Source organism: Lissotriton helveticus, chromosome 5_1 (genome assembly GCF_964261635.1).
Source record: "Lissotriton helveticus chromosome 5_1, aLisHel1.1, whole genome shotgun sequence".
In the NCBI taxonomy this organism is placed as follows: domain Eukaryota; kingdom Metazoa; phylum Chordata; class Amphibia; order Caudata; family Salamandridae; genus Lissotriton; species Lissotriton helveticus.
The window spans coordinates 1177162603-1177183399 of record NC_136065.1 but is presented as its reverse complement, the minus strand read 5'-3'; the positions used below and the strand labels follow the sequence as shown (position 1 = coordinate 1177183399).

At 43.9% G+C, this 20797-nt stretch overlaps 1 protein-coding gene across 16 annotated transcripts in view; it reads left to right on the top strand.

Annotated features, from left to right (window-relative positions):
* ABLIM1 (actin binding LIM protein 1) overlaps positions 1 to 20797 on the top strand; it is a 670048-nt gene that overhangs the window by 599716 nt on the left and 49535 nt on the right. For 6 of the 16 annotated variants that reach the window (XM_078643875.1, XM_078643872.1, XM_078643877.1 and 3 more), the window contains 4 exons: positions 1276 to 1311; positions 3046 to 3175; positions 8337 to 8459; positions 13209 to 13223. In XM_078643875.1, the coding sequence (XP_078500001.1) occupies positions 1276 to 1311; positions 3046 to 3175; positions 8337 to 8459; positions 13209 to 13223 (304 nt within the window). The remainder of the gene's footprint in view (positions 1 to 1275; positions 1312 to 3045; positions 3176 to 8336; positions 8460 to 13208; positions 13224 to 20797) is intronic. The other 10 variants (XM_078643885.1, XM_078643884.1, XM_078643880.1 and 7 more) reach the window with 2 other exon arrangements.

Genomic DNA, 20797 nt, shown 5'->3' with positions numbered 1-20797 from the left:
ACATTGGCATCACTCACAGACCCCCAAAAGGCTGCCTCTCACAGATAGCGCTTCCACCTGACGTTTCCATGGGGGTGTGCTAGCAGGCAATATACTGCAGCCCAGGTTAACTAAGATTATTTTGCATGCGTCCTGAGCTTCAGCAACAAGTGCCATAATCAGAGAAGTTTCCGGGTCATCTGTGTTGCCACTAATCACCAATGTGCTGCCTCCTAAGTCACTGGTGGAAGTCAAGCCCAATGATTCAACCTTTTGTGTGTTTCTCCTTTGTTGCGGTGTATATCTCAATCTGTTCTGGGATGACCAGTAGGTAGGGCTCCCAGAGTTTGTCAGAGCTTCAGCCCATTTCCATGCTGCTGATGTATCAGTGAAGATGTGTGACTTGCCATTGTACAAGATTTTCAGGTCCATTTGGAATGATAACGTACTTGAGGTGTAATTCAGGGTGTTGTTGTTTCTTAATTTCCAGATATGCTCTCCTCTGCCAGCCTTTCAGAGCCAGAGGCCTGTCAGCGGGGTGGTGAGGTGTTTGGTTAGGGCTGTCCTTTGCTGCATAAAATAGAGTCCATATTTGCTCTCAGTTACTTCCAGAGAGTACAGGAATGTACTAAAATGATCTCCGTGTATCAAGCCAACCAACCTCCTGAGTTCCTCACGATGAACTGGAATCCGCAACATGAAATTTAAACTAGCAATGTGCAGTACTAACCTGTGGTTTTTGCGTTGCTTCAGGCACCCTTGCATCTAAACAGACTCTCGTGGTTCCTGTTGGCCAAGAGGTCTAGCCACTTATAGCAAAGTGTATTCTAAAAATGCGCTGATGTCTGTCTCTGAACTTGTCCTGCTGTCTGAATTGCACCGTATGATGTGCCGCACTGGGCAAGGCCAGCGAATTAATTGCTCACACTGTGGAGATCAGGGTGCACATCACATACTTCAGAACCTGATAGGGCTAAATGGAACCAATACAATTACTAACATTGAGGTGGAAATAAACCTTACTATTTACAGACCAATAAATAATACAGCGGCGGTGTGGGATGTATGTATATTATCATAACACTCACCACTTTATTTTCGAGAAAAGATGCCTCTCCCTTTTTTTCCTGTTTATGTCCCGAAAGCGCCATCGGGCCATACTACCTTAGAGTTGAGGTCTTTTTATTTAGCGCAAGAGTCTTGTGCTCGCGCTCATCATCATGGGTGCACAGCACGCACGCATTGAGCCGCACACGCACGTACTCACGTCATATTCTTTCTTTTCGTGTCTTGCAGTCTCCTAGGACTCTCTCACCCACACCGTCTGCAGAGGTAAGTGTTTTGTGTCGCCTGGCTAATTTTATTGTGGCTAAAGAATTTTGCAACTTAATTGGCTTTTTCATTCTGCTCATTATTAAAATGACGGGTTGTATCCCAGTGTAATTGTTTTTATGTAATAACAAATCAATGATGTTGAACAATCCGAAGTGATGCACACAGTCCCGCAGAGGCTTAGACTAAATAAACACGGAGTTGTATTTCTTTGCACATGCCTGGGCGTGTGACGTATTAGAAGTTTGCGCTGTGGAGAGCCTCAGACGACTTTCACTATCAATAATACATTATTTAACCACTTGCATGCTAATGACAAGGTGAACTCGTCATGAGAGCATACTGGAGCTGTGCTCATGACAAGGTCAACTCGTCATGTATAATGGGATTCATAAATATGCAGCACAGGAGGGGAAAACCCCTTAGCAGCCAACCTTTGCTGACTGGGCATATTTCCGAACCAACTACACACATTCAACCAAATATCTGTTATACTGATCATCTCCGTTTGTCAATGCGTGCTTTAGTTAGTTCCCTGATCTAACAACGTTGTATCTGTCTAGAACTAATCTCCATTTCAGTATTACGTGCTCTAAGCCTGATTCACGAAGGACGTGGGGAAAGTATCTAGCATATACTCCTACATATCCGATTTTTATAGTAGTCTCAAAAATTTCCAAGAGTGCTGTAAAATACAACTTTTATCATTTGCCCAAGAAGAACATATTTTCCCCGTGAAGGTTCCCTTTTCCCTAAAACTCCATTAAATATGAGAGTGTTTCCTCCCCATCTTCACCAAAACACACTTATTCGTGTCCTTGACAGCAGTACATTTGTAAGTGTTTCATCTACAAGAACTGTCTGCTAGGGTATTCCACTATCAACATATTTACGAGTTTGTGGGTGTTCAACCAGTTTTGTCTGTTGGTCTATTCAGAAACACAAATCCCACCCCAACCCTAAATGTGCGATTATGGAAATTCTGCTATACTGACTCAATATGCAGATATCATTTTGAGCTTAAAATTCTATGATTCCTGATTTTGTGAATCAGTATTGCAAATCTCCTGTCACAAATTAATTATTTCGCTCAGATAAGAGTCACACATGAAATAGTCGACCATTTACACGTATTTTTATTGATATTGTTCATTGGCACGTATACATGGCATGTAGCATATACATACTTGCTTCCATATGTTGAGTTTTTGCTATTGTGTTGCTGATATGCTGATATGCTGCAGATATGCTGCAGATATGATGACTGTGGTTGTGTTCACCCCTTTCTTTGAGATTATGGCTGAGGTTAAGGGCTCTTGCATACCGTGATTGGTGGAACTGCAGATGTGCTGATTTATTTCCTGGTAAATGTTGCTATGTTTTCCATGGATGTGAGTAAGAGTCATTTGGATGCCACAGATTTTTTGATCATGGTTGTCTCGCTGTGTCTTCTGGACACTGGTGTTGTGTTGGCTGAAGTTGTATTGACGTGTCTTCTGAACACTGTAGTTATGTTGACGTGCTCTTGGACCCCCAGTGTTCCTTTGAAACTGTAGGTTTGCTGGCAACCATTGATTGGCACATGTCTTAGACTCTGAGGCTTGTATGATTGTGGTTGTGTAGATGGATTGCTTGCATACTGAGGTTGTACTTTCTTTTCCTTGGAATGCCCCAGTTCTGTTAACTTCGACTGGATTGGAGTGTCTTTACTGTGACCGCTCTCTGCCTTTCCAGGGTTACCCAGATTTACGTGACCGTGTGCTGCACAGATCCACCAGCCAGGGCTCCATCGGTTCTCCAGGGTACAGTCGTCACAACTACACACCTACGGTGTCACGCTCTCCGCAGCACTTCCACAGACCTGGTAAGAGCATGTACTCCTCCTTTCCACAGTGCTCACTCTTATCGCTGGCACAGCCATCTTGTGCCAGAGACTTTCAATGGGGTTTACAGGGATGAACTTGATCTCCATTGGTCACCGTGTTTTAATATGAAGTTACAAATTGGGCAAGACTAAGAGATGCGGGGGCGGGGGACTGGTCTATGATGAATTTAGAAGTCTTCATGCATTTTGGACTGATGTGTGACTGACCCAGGCCTGACAGACTTTTAGGGGTACCAAGGAACAGCAGAGAAATGTACACATTTCCTAAGACTCTGTTCCATTTAATCTAATGGGAAGAGACTTCTACGTTAATTGTCCAGAAGCCTAGAGTGCCAATGCTGCCAGTTGTTATAAATTCACTATGGTCAACACAGCTGCATAAAAATGTGGCAGCGTTACTTTTTAATAACGATTTGCAAATGTACTTGTCTCTCATTTTAAATATGTTAATGATTGCAATGCATTTCCTGTCTGTTAATTACAGTGTAGATAAAGGACTTCAACGAACAAGTAATAACCACCTTTCTTACGCCGTTATTGATTTAGTTAGGTCACAATCGGCATTGTCCCTGCAGAGTATATTTTAGCAGAATAACATAAGGAACTACATCTATGATCCAAAATGTTGCCTCAAGGAATTTGCTTTATGCCACCATACTGCAATATCAACATTGTTTGTTTGTATCTCTGCATTTAGCAAATTGGGCGACCCTTATCCAGGAAAAAATACATTTTTCTGGGGTTTTTCAATGTCGTGTAACTCCATACGCAACTCGATTCTGTACAAGACCATCATTACAGTGCCTCAGCCTTTGACACTGCAATCATCCCTGGACATGGAAATGCATAGGGCACTGTCTCCGTGCAGGTTTCTCATCTATTACACCACTCCTAAAATTCCTGCACATTCACTCCTGTAGCAAAATCACTGTTAACAAATATAGGTTACTATATCATTACTGCCATTTCTGTACATCGGCCAACGTGGTATTACCGCAATTCCTATAAACTGCACTGCCACCCTTCCTCTACACTGGCCACAGTATGGCTACCTCAATTAATGTGAACAATCAACTGTATTACTACTGTTTATGTTTCTGGGATCCATACACAATATCACTATGCCTGGACTGGGGACATTGCCCCACAAACATGCCTGTGCGTGGACCAGTGGAACTACCACAACTCATGTACATGGGCCACAAAACTACACAAAATTCATTTTCTTCTTTTCAGTTTACGAAGGAACGAAGTGTACTTTTATTGTTCCCTGCACCATACAAAACTAAATATTGCTTTATGTTTGGCCTACAAAAGAATGTGGGATGTGATTCTCTGTGGGGGATGTTTAGGACCTGTCACTGAAGTACCTGCACCAATATGCACTTTGTTTGACACAAAATAGATTTTGCACAATTTTAACACTAACGAATCATGAAGATTATGGCCATGATTTCCCCCCTGGATTTATGTATTATCAGTTGACCACAAAAACAACAAACTGCTTACAATGTTGCAAAAAGAGCTGCGCACCCTCTTCCCTGAGGTATTTCTTTCTGCGTTCTGGTGATTTCTCAAAAGTCCTTCTTAGTTTCTTGTTCCACTGCGGCAAAGCCCAAAGTTATCCCAAGTTAACAATGCCCCTTGGTTCGGTGTAACTGATGTATACCGATTCACAAATGCATCAATTCGATCGTCAGAATCATGTTTAATATTCACTGTTATCTATATACTCACACCAATTATCAGCTATGAGGACAGCCACCCACAAACAAAATCCATGTTACCACAGTCCATATTTTTGGGGCAGAGAAAGTCACCCAAATCCTATTCGAAGCGACCACAGCTGCTCATGTGCATGGAGTTCCAGGTACCTACAACTATGCACACCTCTGCCCACTACCTCTATACATCCCAGGGTGGATAATACCTCCAGGGCTGGCAGTCATTTATTCTCTGACAAGTTCATATCCTTTCTAACAAAGGGAGGGACAGGGTGTGCTTTGTTAACGGGGTCCAGTGTACGTGCCCTGACAACAGTTAAACAAAAAGAGTACGCAGTTCCCCTGGAAAAAACTTATTATGACAGTTGGAAACAAAGTGAGTAAAGGCACACAGGAGGGGGATCCTCCTTGTTGGAACTAGAGTCCTCACACACCCAGCAAGCTAGGTGTCATGCTTCATCATTTGGGCTCGCCCCTCGTTGGGTCGGCGGTGCAATACCCGACGGGCACCCATAAAGGGGCTCTTTGGCGGGGATCTTTTGTTCCTGCCGAATGGTGCTGTGTGTGTGAGGGCCCTAGGGAAGATAGTGAATGGTGTAGATGTGTGCTGGTGATTTAAAAGAGGTTTGGTAGTCCACAACGTACTTTTAATAAAGTGGTAACCCACCTCACTAAAAACAAGGAGAGTGGTTGCTTTTCAGGCTAAAGGGTCCGGGAAAGCAAAAACCTACTCTATAAAATAGTGGTCGACATGTTTCATGCTGATATGTTCAAAGTGATACTACGCATTTCTTCAGGACCAAATGAAAGCAATCTACACTACTGGGTGTTCATGCCCTAGTCTTTAGTTAGTGTGTGCCGGGTCCCGCATTGCTGGAACCCGAGTCACAAGAAGTGTCCACTTCAACGAATTCCCCGGGCGTGTGACTCCTCGCTGTAGATGGTCTGTCCTTGGTGGGACCAACTCTTGGTTCCTACCCCACCGCCTCCGCGAGGTCATATCCTTGCTATAATTTAAATACTCCTGATTTGCATGTTTATGGAAGAACAAGGGAAACACCATTGTCACAGTAGAATACCACAATGGATCGCACACCACTAGCCTCTCCTCTGGATCGCCCCTAAGCACTCTGGTATTTGAAGTGCGTGTAGTTCGAAGAGTAGAAACAAAGTTTGTAAGTGGTTCACCAAAGTTGGTGCGAGTAGGTACTCGTTGTCCCCAAGATCTCTAGACCCGAGACATGGCCCGGGTTTTCGGGATAGTTTCCCTCATTAGTAGAGAAGTATTTGGGGTGGATGAGAAGGCCGCCAAGTATCCGTCACAGGCCCTGATGCCTCACTGGCGCGCAGGTGCGTCTCCAGGAGCTCGTCAGCTCGGGGCTCATGGGAGCGCTATAAGTAGAATACCACAATGGATCGCACACCGCTAGCCTCTCCTCCGGATCGCCCCTAAGCACTCTGGTATTTGAAGTGCGTGTAGTTCGAAGAGTAGAAACAAAGTTTGTAAGTGGTTCACCAAAGTTGGTGCGAGTAGGTACTCGTTGTCCCCAAGATCTCTAGACCCGAGATATGGCCTGGGTTTCGGGATAGTTTCCCTCATCAGTAGAGAAGTATTTGGGGTGGATGAGAAGGCCGCCAAGTATCCGTCACAGGCCCTGATGCCTCTCCGGCGCGCAGGTGTGTCTCCAGGAGCTCGTCAGCATTGTCACAGTAACTTGTTATGTTAGATATTTGAGACATGCCAATCTAGTCTCCTTCACCTTTTGATCCACTCATTATTGGGTACGGCGTTAGCCAAGACCTCTTGTTAATACAAATAAACATACTATAAGTACTTAGAGGCTTTCAGTATGTCCTCTTCATCCATTGGTCTGCTGTAGTGTCATTTACACTTTGCCACTGCCCTCTGCAGCATACAGAATTGGTGACAGGCTCAGGCCCCTTCAGTCATTGGCTTACCTGATTCTGAGTGACAGCATTCTGCTCTTGCACATTGTTCATAGCTGCACAAAGGTGGTCTCCTTCAGTGCTAAAGAGCACTGGTGCTTTGTGTGCTTTTACACAAAATATACTTGTCTATTTTGACTATTAGACAATGTTTGTTTTCTTACAATGTGTGCTTTTATACAAAAAAAAAAAAAGCTTTGGCAAAGCCAAAAGGTCAGCAGCCCAAACCAAGTCTACTGGCTTTGCGAATGCTTCCTCTCTTGATGATTGCAGATGATGCTCTTAGGTTTACTCATTGCCATATTTTGTCCTAATGATTGAGGCTCAGGGGAAAGAGTGTGCAGAGAGACACATATAGACCACTTCAGTTCTTTTTAAAGTTGCACCAAAAGTATTTGCACAATTGAACATCATGGTGCCCCATGGAAAGAAGAGTACTCGCTGAACGAATGCTACAATGAAAACTATTCTTTCCAGATCTTCAGCTGATAAGTCTGCACCACGTGCAATGGATGTATGAAGCTTTGGGGAGACCCTTTACAGGAAGGTAACAAGTACATTTTTCAGACTTTTATGGTGGTTGTCTGACTGAGACAAATACATATTGTAAAATGGAATACCAATGTGAATGTACTGTGCAATTAGAAAGTTAGCAAACAAAAATATGCAGTTGAATACTTCAATCATAGGCAGACACAACTTCCATCTTCTGTATATTGTAAACCCAAAACTTATCCAATCACAGGATATTTCCCTTGCTTCTTAAAAACTTACTTTTGACAGATGTGGAGGTGCACTGAAATCCTGCCTGTTTTACAGCCTGAGGACCCTCGCCCATACACATACTCCTGTACCCTTGTTAGAATCCTCTGAGAACCCCACACATGCAACATTTATCCGGCATATAAAAGATCCTTCCTTTCCCACATGTCTCTATGTTGGTGCACATTTTTTCAGCAATTTCTCCAAGTGGTACTCCCCTCCTCCTTTCAATGGGTAAGAAACATGCAAATTATGTGTGAAACCCTATTTAATATCCAAACATACATCTCTTAAGGGAAGGGGAAGTGTAATCCTCATATTACTGAGCGGTGTCACTTAACGCTGTCCCTCGTCCTCTGAAATTTCTGCTTTGCATGAAAAGCAATGGATTATAACATGAAGCTCAAATGCTTATTTACTTTAACTGTGATTACGTCAGACTGAATATTGAACATTGCTACATGTTTGAAATGTCCATGAGCTTTGCTTGAAGTTAATGTATCCCTGGACTTTTTTAACCTTTCTTTCTTCCTGCTTTTCAGCCTGCTAATTGTCAATGCTCTTTTACTTTGACTCCCCTTTTCCACCTCCCATATGTTTTGGGTTCATTTTTCTCTCTTTTCATTGATTTCTTTTTCTTTTCTTTTTCTTTCTGTTTTTACCCTTTCCCTCTCATCCCACCCCTCCATGTTTCCTCGCTGCCGCAGAGCTGCTCTCTCCTGGTGTGCAGCGGGTATCACACCTGCGCACTAGCAGTTTCAGCTCCACCCACAGTGATTCTCGCCCTAACTCCCCCTTTCGACACCACCACTACATCCCCCATGTTAAAGGTAAGGAGACGGGCCTCTGTAACTAGCACACATAATACAGGGAGATTTGTTAGCGTTTACAGAAAGGCTAATTGGGTAGATCTCCCAGAAGTAGCCCTGTAGCTGTCAGCATGTCTTCACACTGTTCCATTACACTGGTGGGCATTTTTGAAATGATGTAACATCTTTGTCCAGAAGAGCTATGTCATTTCCTGATGCCCTCTCTGGAGAACCCGGCAGTATATTACATATTATCAATGGGCCCAGACACTATGCTCTTGCTGAGATAAATAAAACTCTGCTTTCTTTCAAGTGTTGAACAACACACATATAAAAAAAAAAGAATCCTTCATTTCGAATTGCCATTTGTTCTTTTGAATTTCTCTTCATTTAAACATATCATATTTTTCCAAATTTACAGCACAGCAGTTCTTTCGGAAAAATTGCAGAAATAGAAGCGCCATGCATTGAACAAGTTCATTTATGCAAAAACAACAAGTAGAGAAATTATAGGCCAAGAGTCTTGGGCTTGGATGTAGCTCAACACAAAAAAATATGTGACAGCGCTTCCAGATTCCAGATTCAACTCTTGCCAGCTTCATTGACCAGCCCACACACACAACAAAGAAAGGCACAATCGCTCTGCGTTTGGAGACAGTCATCTTCTTCAGCCAAATATGTGTCCAATGCCATCACGCCTGTGCACAAGCAATGACTGTGGTGACATCTGCATTGTGGTTCCAGCCTTCCAAACTAAACCCTCTCTATCTCATTTGCAGGAATGTCAAAAGTTGTTGGGGTCTAGGTCAACATGTTGAAGCAGACGCCTTCATAGGGAAAGGACATATTACCAAATAAAGAGAATACATTGCAGATCCTGCATTGGGCACCGTCTAGTGCTTTTAGCCTTGTTTACTGCCTTGCCACTAATAAATAGGGCAGGTTTGCTGTAAGATCTATAAATACAGTTTGCAGCACAAGCACAGGGCCTGAGCAGTAATGACAACTCTGCTCCCCAAATTTTCACAACAGTGATGGACTCAAAATATCCATCTCTGGCATCGTACAGATGGTTGTAATAATTTATTCTACGCCACTGCAGGTCACCGCCAGCTAGATGTAAGCCAAACCATATATAGGGGACCTGCACACAAGCACACTCTGATGAGTCTGGTCCTTTGTGTGACCTTTCAGGTTCAACCCAGTATTACTGATGTAACCTTCAAGCTGACAAAGGCTGGCTTAATGGATCAAGGTGAACCCCAGCCAATAGCATTCCATACAAGCTGGCTCTAATGCATCCAGCCACTAACAAGCAAATGGGGAAAACTAGTCCCGCTAGCCCAGCAAAGTTACATCAAGTTCTTCTTGTTATAGTTCACAGTAGTCTTTTCTTTTTATTGTTCTCCGCGTTCCAACCCAACTAGCCAACACATTTCCACACAGACGCTCGAAATTCGGCATTATCTCGCAAACACTTGAGCTCACGCTAGAGCCTTTTAGATATTTACTGCTAAAGTCCTGAACAGTTATGAAATACAGTGTCTGCACAGTTAATAACTTATGACACAGAAAGCATTTTTTTTATAATACTGAATAACTCACCTGGAAGATTCCTCATACACAAAAACTTCGATTAAATGAAAGCCCTGATAAAGTTGCGGCAAAACAGCACCAGACCAAATACGTGGTGGCTAGTGTTATTGGAACACAGAGAACAACAAACCATAAAGACTACTGTGAACTTTATCAGAAAGACTTGGTGGTTCTTTGGTGTGCTTACAAGACTTGTTACTTGTTATTTGTACTGTTGAGATTCGTCCTGATTCTGGAGAGCATGGGTGGCTGTTCTCTCCTCTTGTTGAAGCACCTGTGAAAATATTTTTGGTATATTATTGCAATACTGTGGGATAAAGAGTGGGTCAACGCAACTCTGTCACCCAAGAAATTGTAAGGAAATGGGAATGCCCAGCATTGGGTCCCAAAGAGCGTTATGCTCTTGATTGCTGGCAACAGGCTCAAACTTTAGACCACATGGGTTTTGACAAAAAATATAATCTGCCATTGCTGCAAGAGGTACATACAATTGTGGGTCAGTGTCAACGTGACGGATATAAACATAGGATGATACCCAAGTTGCCATAAGACAAACCGAGAAACATTAAAGTATGTGCAAACATATATATTTAAAGAAATATTCGATTAATTCAAACATTAGGAAACGTCCGTAGTGCTTTATCAAACAGTGCCAAGGTTATTAGTAGTTTTTTCAATGTGGAATCAATTTAGCCATAACTAAAGGGTTGCTATCTGCAACACTTTAATTAAACTGAACCGGTAACGCAAGGTATATACACATATCAGGAAATATGTGACTAATAGTAGTAGCATAATGGCACACGGGGCTTTAAGTGACATGTCAAACTACTCATATAGCTGCCTTGTGATTTATGCTCTTGCCTTGAGGTTCGCTTGATAAAATTTTAGGACCTTGCTGCATCTTTACCTTTTGCATACTCTTTAAATATGCATACATTACTTACATATTGTCATTTTTGGCCTGGGTTTTACCTCTGAAAAGCGGACAGCTGAATTACTGAAACCTTTGTCACAAAGTACAAATAATCATGCTCCTCCAGTGTAATATGTAATATACAGAGACGGCCACCTCCAGCCCACACCATATTGGTGCCTCAAATGTCTTATGATATGAATTTGAACACTGATCAAAGAAAAATACAAGAATATTGTAGTTTTCTTTGCTTGACTGAGAATTTCCATTGGCACCCAGGAGTTTGGAGGGTAACTGAGATAGACCTTGTACCATTCCTGCTCCTCCTGGGAAGTTATTTGGAATGCAGGCGAGGGGATGTTTGAATACAGGAGGCAACATGTCAGAGTAGTAAAGTTACTGTGAAGAAAGTCTGAACCCCCATCCCTTTAGGAACACAGCCATGTTTTGTCACAACAATGAGGCTTTTGAAGTGTGCAAACATTTTGCTAGTTTTCAGCCTGCAAAATCTGTACACGCACACACTGGTGCCATGTTGTGTCTTGCGTCCTTGTGTGTTGCATGCTAGGAATGCGAGTGCCAATAACTTAGTGTTTGTTAACTTGCAAGACCAAGATCAAAAAGACTGCCCTGTGCCAGAGTGCAGGTCTGGTGTTTTCAGTGCCTCCTTTTGTCAATACTTTCCACTTTGCTTCCTTCTCCCTGCAGTAAAATGATGCATTCTGCAGGCATGGCCAACAGAAAAGTGTGTCAGTCCTTTCTAAAGAACCGAAAGTAAAGCACTGTGAATGGTGCATCACGTTCAGCACATGTAACAGACATTCCTCCATGTCTCTCCCCCTCTTCCTGGTTACAAGGAGAGAGTTCCTGGGTTTACAGGTCTTGGTATAATTGTGTAAGAGCAACAGGCATATAATTCTAGGTGCACTATCGGTGTTGCAAAACCTCAGCTGCTCAAAAATGCACATACAGGGCATCCGCAACATGGCCTGATGCGTATAATGTAGGACCAACTTCATCAGCCTCCTAAAGCAAAAGATAAGCCGACACTAAACAGGGGGAGGGGCGTTTAAAGACAGCAATGATATAAAGACTGGAATGCTTCAAAAAAGTAGTTATCATTAACATCTATTGATATCACCAGACTGATTGAACTAGATAGATTAAGATTAAGAAATATAGAGCCCAGATTTAGAGTTTAACAGACAGGTACTCCATCACAAAGGACGGATTATATCCTAAAGCAGTTGTAAAAAGGCAGATGTGAAACCTGTCACGTTTGTGATGGAGCATCCTTCCACTAAACTGTAAATCAGGCCCTTAGTCTGGGTTTAATTAAATTATATATTTTAGACTATAATATTTCCCTAAAGTTTTCCATATTTCATCTAGCAAGCGAATAATTTCAGAAAATGAATACAAGTGAATATGAACAGATCTGCAGTGATATTTACAAAACATGAAAACTAGTACTTTTTGTGTGCCCTGTAACAAACTATAGAAAACAATCATTTCTTCGGGACATCTGAACTCGGCAGTATTCTTCATAGTCCAAAAATGTGGTCTCTCCTGCCAGCCATTACGCATGCGGAAATTCAAATTACTGGGTCAATTGCTGCAAATTTTCCTGGATTCTGGGCACTTTTTCCAATCATGTTTTTCACCTGCTTCCATCAGTTAATATATGTAAGCGGAACAGTATTTGGTAAATTTGGGGCAGTAATGAGAATAACCATGTGCAATTACTACTGCACACAACTTGGAAAGTGGGTCAATGAGTTTAGACTCCTTATTCTGATTGAAAAACAGATTGGTGTATAAGTGACATACCAAGAATCATGCTGCGCTTAAAATCTAGTAGCGCTGTACGTGGATCTGTTTCAGGTTGAACCTGTTGCATGTTACTTGTTTGTTGGCTGCGGCCTGAGCAGGATGTCCTCCAGGAGGTAGCGTGATATTGGTGTATGCGAGTGTCATTTGAGAGACTGCTTGCTGTATTTATGTTGCTTGAATACGTGTATTTACTGGTAATGCCTTACAAGTGGAAGATCTATACCTACCAGAATGTGGTATACTTCTCTCATATGAGTGTTCTGGTTATTTCCATGGCATCTGCGTGGCTGCTGCATGTCAACCCATCACAACACCAGTAACGCTAGCCAAACCTGCATGCGACATCCACCATTTCATCTCCTGTTTCTCTTCCATCCCTGATCTACTCCGTATCTTTACGTTTCTTCTTTTGCTGTTCCTTGCAGGATCCTTTTTCATAGGTATGTGACTTCCCTCCCATCCTACACTTCCATTGCTTTGGCATGCTCTTTGGTTTCCAATTATTTTATGCACTGGTTGCATGTGCTGGTGACAGGCTTTCATTAGTCGGTGCTGTTCAAGAGAGCAGAATTATTTTAAAATGTTACGGGTAAATGTGTGCCGAAGCTTTATGTACGTTTGCACCAGGTGTAATGATTGATGTGCTTGTCCAGGTTTTCCTGTACTCTGCAAAGGCGAACCCCATGTCTTCCATTGTCTGCTAGTGAACTCCAGTACCTTGGCCATGTCTTCCATTGTCTGCAAGTGCTCTCCAGTACCATGGCCATGTGCCCCATTGTCTGCCAGTGCTTTCCGGTACTTTTGCCATGTCTTCCATTGTCTGCCAGTGAACTCCAGTACCTTGGCCATGTCTTCCATTGTCTGCCAGTGAACTCCAGTACCTTGGCCATGTCTTCCATTGTCTGCCAGTGCTCACCAGTACCTTGGCCATGTCTTCCATTGTCTGCTACTGAACTCCAGTACCTTGGCCACGTCTTCCATTGTCTGCTAGTAAACTCCAGTACCTTGGCCATGTCTTCCATTGTCTGCCAATGCTCTCCAGTGACTTGGCCGTGTCTTCCATTGTCTGCTAGTTAACTCCAGTATCTTGGCCATGTCTTCCATTGTCTGCCAGTGCTCACCAGTATCTTGGCCATGTTTTCCCTTTTCTGCTAGTAAACTCCAGTACCTTGGCCATGTCTTCCATTGTCTGCCAATGCTCTCCAGTGACTTGGCCGTGTCTTCCATTGTCTGCCAGTGAACTCCAGTACCATGGCCATGTCTTCCATTGTCTGCCAGTGCTCACCAGTATCTTGGTCATGTTTTCCCTTTTCTGCTAGTTAACTCCAGTATCTTGGCCATGTCTTCCATTGTCTGCCAGTGAACTCCAGTACCTTGGCCATGTTTTCCATTCAATCAGCAAAGTTTGTAAAGCGCGCTACTCACCCGCAATGGTCTCAAGGCGCTGAGGGGTCGGGGGGTCGCTACTGATCGAACAGCCAGGTCTTGAGTTGTTTCCTGAAGGAGAGATGGTCCCGGGTCAGCTGTAGGTGAGTGGGGAGGGAGTTCCATGTCTTGGCCGCCAGGTAGGAGAAGGATCTTCCTCCGACGGTGGATTTGCGACTTCGTGGGACGGAGGCGAGGGCGAGGCTGGCGGATCGGAGCTGACGGGTGGGTGTGTAGAATGTGAGGCGGCTGTTGAGGTACTTTGGGCCCGTGTCGTGGAGAGCCTTGTGTGCGTGGGTGAGGAGTCTGAACGTGATCCTCTTGCTGACAGGGAGCCAGTGCAGGTCTTTCAGGTGGGCAGAGATGTGGCTGTGGCGAGGGATGTCCAGGATGAGTCGTGCTGAGGCGTTCTGTATGCACTGGAGTCTTTTCTGGATTTTGGCAGTGGTGCCAGCCTAGAGGGTGTTCCCGTAGTCCAGGCGGCTGGTGACGAGGGCCTGGGTGACCGTCCTCCTGGTTTCGCTGGGAATCCATCGGAAGATCTTTCGGCGCATGCGCAGGGTGTTGAAGCATGATGACGAGACGGCGTTGACTTGTTTGGTCATCGTGAGGGAGGAGTCCAGGATGAAGCCCAGGTTGCATGCGTGGTCCGTTGGCTTGGGTGCGGTGCCCAGGGCAGGGGGCCACCAGGAGTCGTCCCAGGCAGAGGGTCCGAGGATGAGGACTTCCATCTTGTCTGAGTTCAGTTTCAGATGACTGATCTTCATCCATTCCGCGACGTCTTTCATACCTTCCTGGAGGCTGGCTTTGGCGGTGACGGGGTCGTTGGTGAGGGAGAGGATCAACTGGGTGTCGTCGGCGTAGGGGATGATGTTGAGGTTGTGTTGGCGAGCGGTGGCTGCGAGAGGGCTCATGTAGACGTTGAAGAGGGTGGGGCTGAGTGAGGATCCTTGCGGAACGCCGCAGATGACTTCGGTGGCCGCGGATCGGAACGGGGGGAGGCGGACTCTCTGGGTTCTTCCGGCGAGGAACAAGATCATCCACTCCAGTGCCGCTCCTTGGATTCCGGATTTGCTGAGGCGCTGTATCAGGGTGCGGTGGCATATGGTGTCGAAGGCTGCTGAGAGGTCCAGGAGGATCAGGGCAGCAGTTTCCCCGTTGTCGAGCAGGGACCTGATGTTGTCGTTGGCTGCGATGAGGGCGGTCTCGGTGCTGTGGTTTGCTCGGACACTGGACTGTGAGGGTTCGAGGGATCCGTTTGTCTCGAGGAAGGCGGAGAGTTGTCTGTTGACAGTCTTCTCGATGACTTTGGCAGGAAAGGGGAGGAGCGAGATGGGGCGGAAGTGCTTGAGGTCCGTGGGGTCCGCGGTGGGTTTCTTTAGGAGGGCGCTCAGCTCGGCATGTTTCCAGCTCTCCGGGAAGGTGGCGGATGCGAAGGAGCTGTTGATGATGTTCCGGAGTTGGGGTGCGATGATGGAGTTGGCTTTGTTGAAGATGTGGTGTGGGCAGGGGTCGGTAGGGGAGCCGGAGTGGATGGTGTTCATCAGGCGGGTGGTGTCTTCGGTGCTGACAGGGGTCCAGGTGCAGAGGGTGGTGGTGGGGGGCGCTGGTTCAGTGGTTGGGTGCGTCTATGTCTTCCATTGTCTGCCAGTGCACTCCAGTACTATGGCAATGACTTCCATTGTCTTCCAGTGCTCTCCAGTACCTTGGGCACATCTTCCATTGTCTGCCAGTGCTCACCAGTACCATGGCCATGTCTTCCATTGTCTTCCAGTGCACTCCAGTAATATGGCCATGTCTACCATTGTCTGCCATTGGACTCCAGTACCTTGGCCTTGTCTTCCATTGTCTGCCAGTGCTCTCCAGTACCTTGGCCATGCCTTCTATTGTCTGCCAGTGCTCTCCAGTACATTGTCTATGTCTTCCATTGTCTGCCAGTGCACTCCAGTACTATGGCCATGACTACCATTGTCTTCCAGTGCTCACCAGTACCTTGGCCCTGTCTTCCATTGTCTGCCAGTGAACTCCAGTACCTTGGCCGTGTCTTCCATTGTCTGCCAGTGCTCTCCAGTACCTTGGCCATGCCTTCTATTGTCTGCCAGTGCTCTCCAGTACATTGTCAATGTCTTCCATTGTCTGCCAGTACTCTTCAGTACCTTGGCCGTGTCTTCCATTGTCTGCCAGTGCTCTCCAGTACCTTGGCCATGCCTTCTATTGTCTGCCAGTGCTCTCCAGTACATTGTCAATGTCTTCCATTGTCTGCCAGTGCACTCCAGTACTATGGCCATGACTTCCATTGTCTTCCAGTGCTCTCCAGTACATTGGGCACGTCTTTTATTGTCTGCCAGTGCTCTCCTGAACCATGGCAGTGTCTTCCGTTATCTGCCAGTGCTCTGCTGTGCATTGACCATGTTGTACACTGTCTATCAATGCTCTGCAGCGCAGGAGCAATATTTGTCACTATCTATCATAGTTCTGCTGTTGAATGACTCTGCCTTCCACTGTCAGTCAGTGCTGTTTAGAGACCCTGCATTCCACAGTTTACCCTTGCCCTGCAGTGTGTTGATCATTTATCCTAGTGTATCCTAGTGAACACTGACTTATAGTGCAATACAGAGTACTCCCATTTTCTGTTTATCAGTGCTAGTTTCTGCACATCAGTGATAAACAGTAGGGGACTCTGCTTCTCTTGCTTGGTGTTTATTGCAGAGATCCTCCTTCAGTGTTGGATCACAGTTCTGCTGCTCACCACAGCTTGCTAAATTATATCCGCTTACCCACTTCCATGCCAAGGGCAATTCTTATTGGTGGGCAAAGAGAGCAGTAACAGTCCTAGGCCTACCTCTAAGGTCCCACACAGCCTACTTCTTATATCACTCTAAGTGAGTGTTGACATATGGGTTGTTCCAGTCTTAGACATATGGGTTGTTCCAGTCTTAGCCTTCTGAGTGACCGTTGGCGGTCCTATGACTCTTACTGGACAAGTCAAGCTGTCTCTGACCAATCTGCACTGCAGTCTTCCCATTGGATGTTCTCTATACCCAGCTGTAAAATGTTCCCAACACAATGTGGTCTTTTAAATGAGGACTATGGGAAAATTCAGAGGCCCTTTTCTCCTTTCCTGCTTACTCCATCTCTCTGTAGGTGTCACTGACATCTGTCTCCTGGAAAGTCCTTGTGGAATACATCTCAGATCGTCCTTTTTTAGTTATATCAAATATTTTAAAACTTCAGTTACTGGCCTGCCACTAACTTGAATTACTTTAGTCTCCTAAATACAAATTCACTACGACAGATTAATCTAAAAAGAAAATTATCTAAATCATTAACATAGTCTTTAAAGTCATAAATCGAAAATCTTTGCTGGATATTGCATTAAAAAATATTCAGTGGTGTACCTCTGCGTACGATGGCCTGTTGTTATTAGAGCACATGTGTTTTGTGTGACTTGGCCCGCTTAAAGTGGAAAGAATTGCTTGAAAACATAGATGGGACTCAGTTAAGAATATATATATATATATATGCTAAATCTGAAGAGAAATTGAGAAAAAAGTTGCACAATTTAAATGAGCTGTTATCAGTTATGCATTTTAAAATTAATGGCAGAGAGCATGTTTGGAAAAGTAAGTTAGACTGGTGATGTTCTTAAATAAGTAAATGGTGGGATCTAGCAATTGGCCAGAATATTGTAAGAGTGCTTTTAGTTGATATTATGAAAGTTGCATTATGGAATTTGATTTAGATGAAAGGAATGTGATGAAAGCACAAAAGGTCGACATTTCATCACACTAGTGACAAAGTGCTTTGCACTTGGCCTGCTGCTGTGATGTCTGTTCGGTATCAGAACCCTAATGGTACAGATGCTGCATAGGATGCAGGTGTCTGTGTGAGACAGTGGGGATCATTCGTGGTGTACGTAACACGACAAAAAAAGACCAGCCTTGAGATGTCTCACTCTATTGGGGCTTTGCTTTCCATTCTTACTAGATATTACAAAGGTTGGAAGGGTATGGAATATGAATGCACTCTTGCTGCCTTTAAGCGGGGTCTTCTAGAGCATGATTAAGGGGTAGCTATTGAGCATTGTGTCCATGGGGGAAGTCAGCATTGCCCCTGCTTGCACTGCCCCCCCATTGGTTGGTGCATGGATTACATCAAGCTGCTTTGATCAAGCACGCTTGATCATATACTTTTCAAAGTTAATTCTAAAGGTAGGACATTAAAAGATATTTCATGACTTCTGTAGCCACCCTTTATATGTACATTTATGTCTACCATGTACTTTGGTACCTTTTTTAGAATGTATAGATTTAGGGCCTGATTTAGAGTTTGGCGGACCTTGTTATTCCGTCACAAATGTGACGGATATCCCGTCTGCCGTATTACTAATCCATTATATCCTATGGCAATTGTGGTACAGCAGACCGGATATGCGTCACCCGTCTTCCAAACTATAAATCAGACCCTAAGCCATTTGTATTACTTAATATTAAAGTTATGCTTATGGAAGTGCTTGTGTTATAGAGTTTTTGGGCGTTTATTCCCTTAACACTAATCCATAAAGTAGGATTCATTATTAATTTATACACACCGTTCTTTGGCTCAAAGTCATAATATTTAATATTTCCACACATGGTTTCCTTATACATTTAGTAAATACCGCACCAATTGGTGAACTTTACTGAACATCTGTGCAATTTGAAGAGTCCATTTTGGTGTATTCACTTAGGTGTAACAACTAAAAGTTATTATTTTGTGGTTGTCCCCAAAATTAGCAATTTTGTGTCCTTGACCATTCCTCTCAAATTGCCCACTTTTGCAAACTCATTTGAAAGGTATGCATATACTTTGCACACGTGTAAAATATTCTTTGACATGTGCTCTGTACCTTCGTGAACAGGGCATTCTTCATACGCTTTAAAAAGCTTTGCTAATTGGACCGTCTTTATTTAATTACCAAATGCTCATTAAGATGGAAGAGAAATAAGTCATTCATTGAAACTGACCCAGTGAAAGGATACTGGTTAAAAATGCGAACAATTGATTAAAAAAACACCAATATGCTCAAGTCAATTTGTTTATATGAAGGTGGTGCTATATGGCAGAAGGGATACCAAAAGTAGGTCTCAGGCATATTTCAAAGAAACTGCTGAATTTTCATGAATGCTTTTAGGGTTGCAGAAATGATTGATGTAAATATTGGTATAGTAGTTATTCCTGAGACACACATCTGCATCTGATATTACATAGCGTGAGAAAAAAATACATTTATAGACCACAAACAAACACTTATCACAAAAGGCTGTTGAAGTGAGGAGGGTGGCTATTCTCCCTAGGTAACCTCCGAAAATACAGTAAAACTAGCAAATGCCACGATCTAACTAAAAAGGCTTTATAATATTCTTTGCCTCTCCCACTTATTCGCTTGTAATGATATGGCTCTGCCCTGCCTGTTCCCATGATAGCAGTGGGTGATACAAGACTACAGTTCTGCAGAAATGCAAAGGCCTGGATGTTGCACCTCACATAAACATTTTGCAAACTCTACTAGCTTTGTGAATCTGACAGCTCAAAAAGGCCATATGCACAAAGCTGTTTACCAGTCGCAAACCCTATGATTTACCAAATAGTAGGGGTTGCGACAGTTAAAAGGCCTTTTCTAATTTATTAAACCTATTTAGTGATTCAGAAATGTTTTTCCAAATCATCACATTGCTATAGAAATGGTTATCAATTCACGATCTGGTAGGGGCGAGGTTAGGGCATCAATTTGTGAATCAGTAAGTATGTATCAATTGTTGGTGACCATAATTTCTTTGTCGCAAAGCATTTATCAATTACCAACTCCCAATTTGGAGTGGTAACTGGTGCGCAAAGCAGAAGGGGCCCTTGTCGACCTCTTCTGTTTGGGACTCATGGTGGCAGCTTTAGGGAGAGTAGGCTGTGGTCCAAGGTACCACTGTCGGTTCTAACTGAAGTACTTACACAGGGATGGTGATCTGCTGTCCACTACAGGGCATCATTTGTGAAGGAAGCCAATCAAAAAGAGGCATAGTTTGCATTTGCATAATTTTAATAAGACTATTCATTCTGTGCCCTCTTCGACTCCATATTTTGCAAACTGACTTATAAATGCATTGGTCTGTTTGCCCAAAAAATTACTGGCTGCAAAAAAGTCAGTGCACAATTTGTGACTGCTTTTGGTTACCAGTATCAGTACATCTGGCTCAAAATTTTTAAAAGGGCAAACACTAGTGATGAGCTGTAGCCAGGCTACAAGCACACCACTGGGTAGCTGCTAACGTGGTAGTCCCAAGTGGAATGCATACCTTTCTTTTACACACTGCCAGGAGTTGTGGGACTGTACATGTGAAAATATGCAATGGAGATAACAAGCTGCTGAGCAGCGACTATTGTGTTTCCATACTGCTGCTCAATGAAACATAATTCCCCACAGCCACAGGCCCCAATCAGGTGTGGTGGGAGGTTCAGCCATGGAATAGTGATGGGTGTGGGAAGGAAAAGTACACTTCTGGAGAAGTTGAGGAAATAGCACTACTTTGCGAAGTACAAAATTCCCCAGTACACT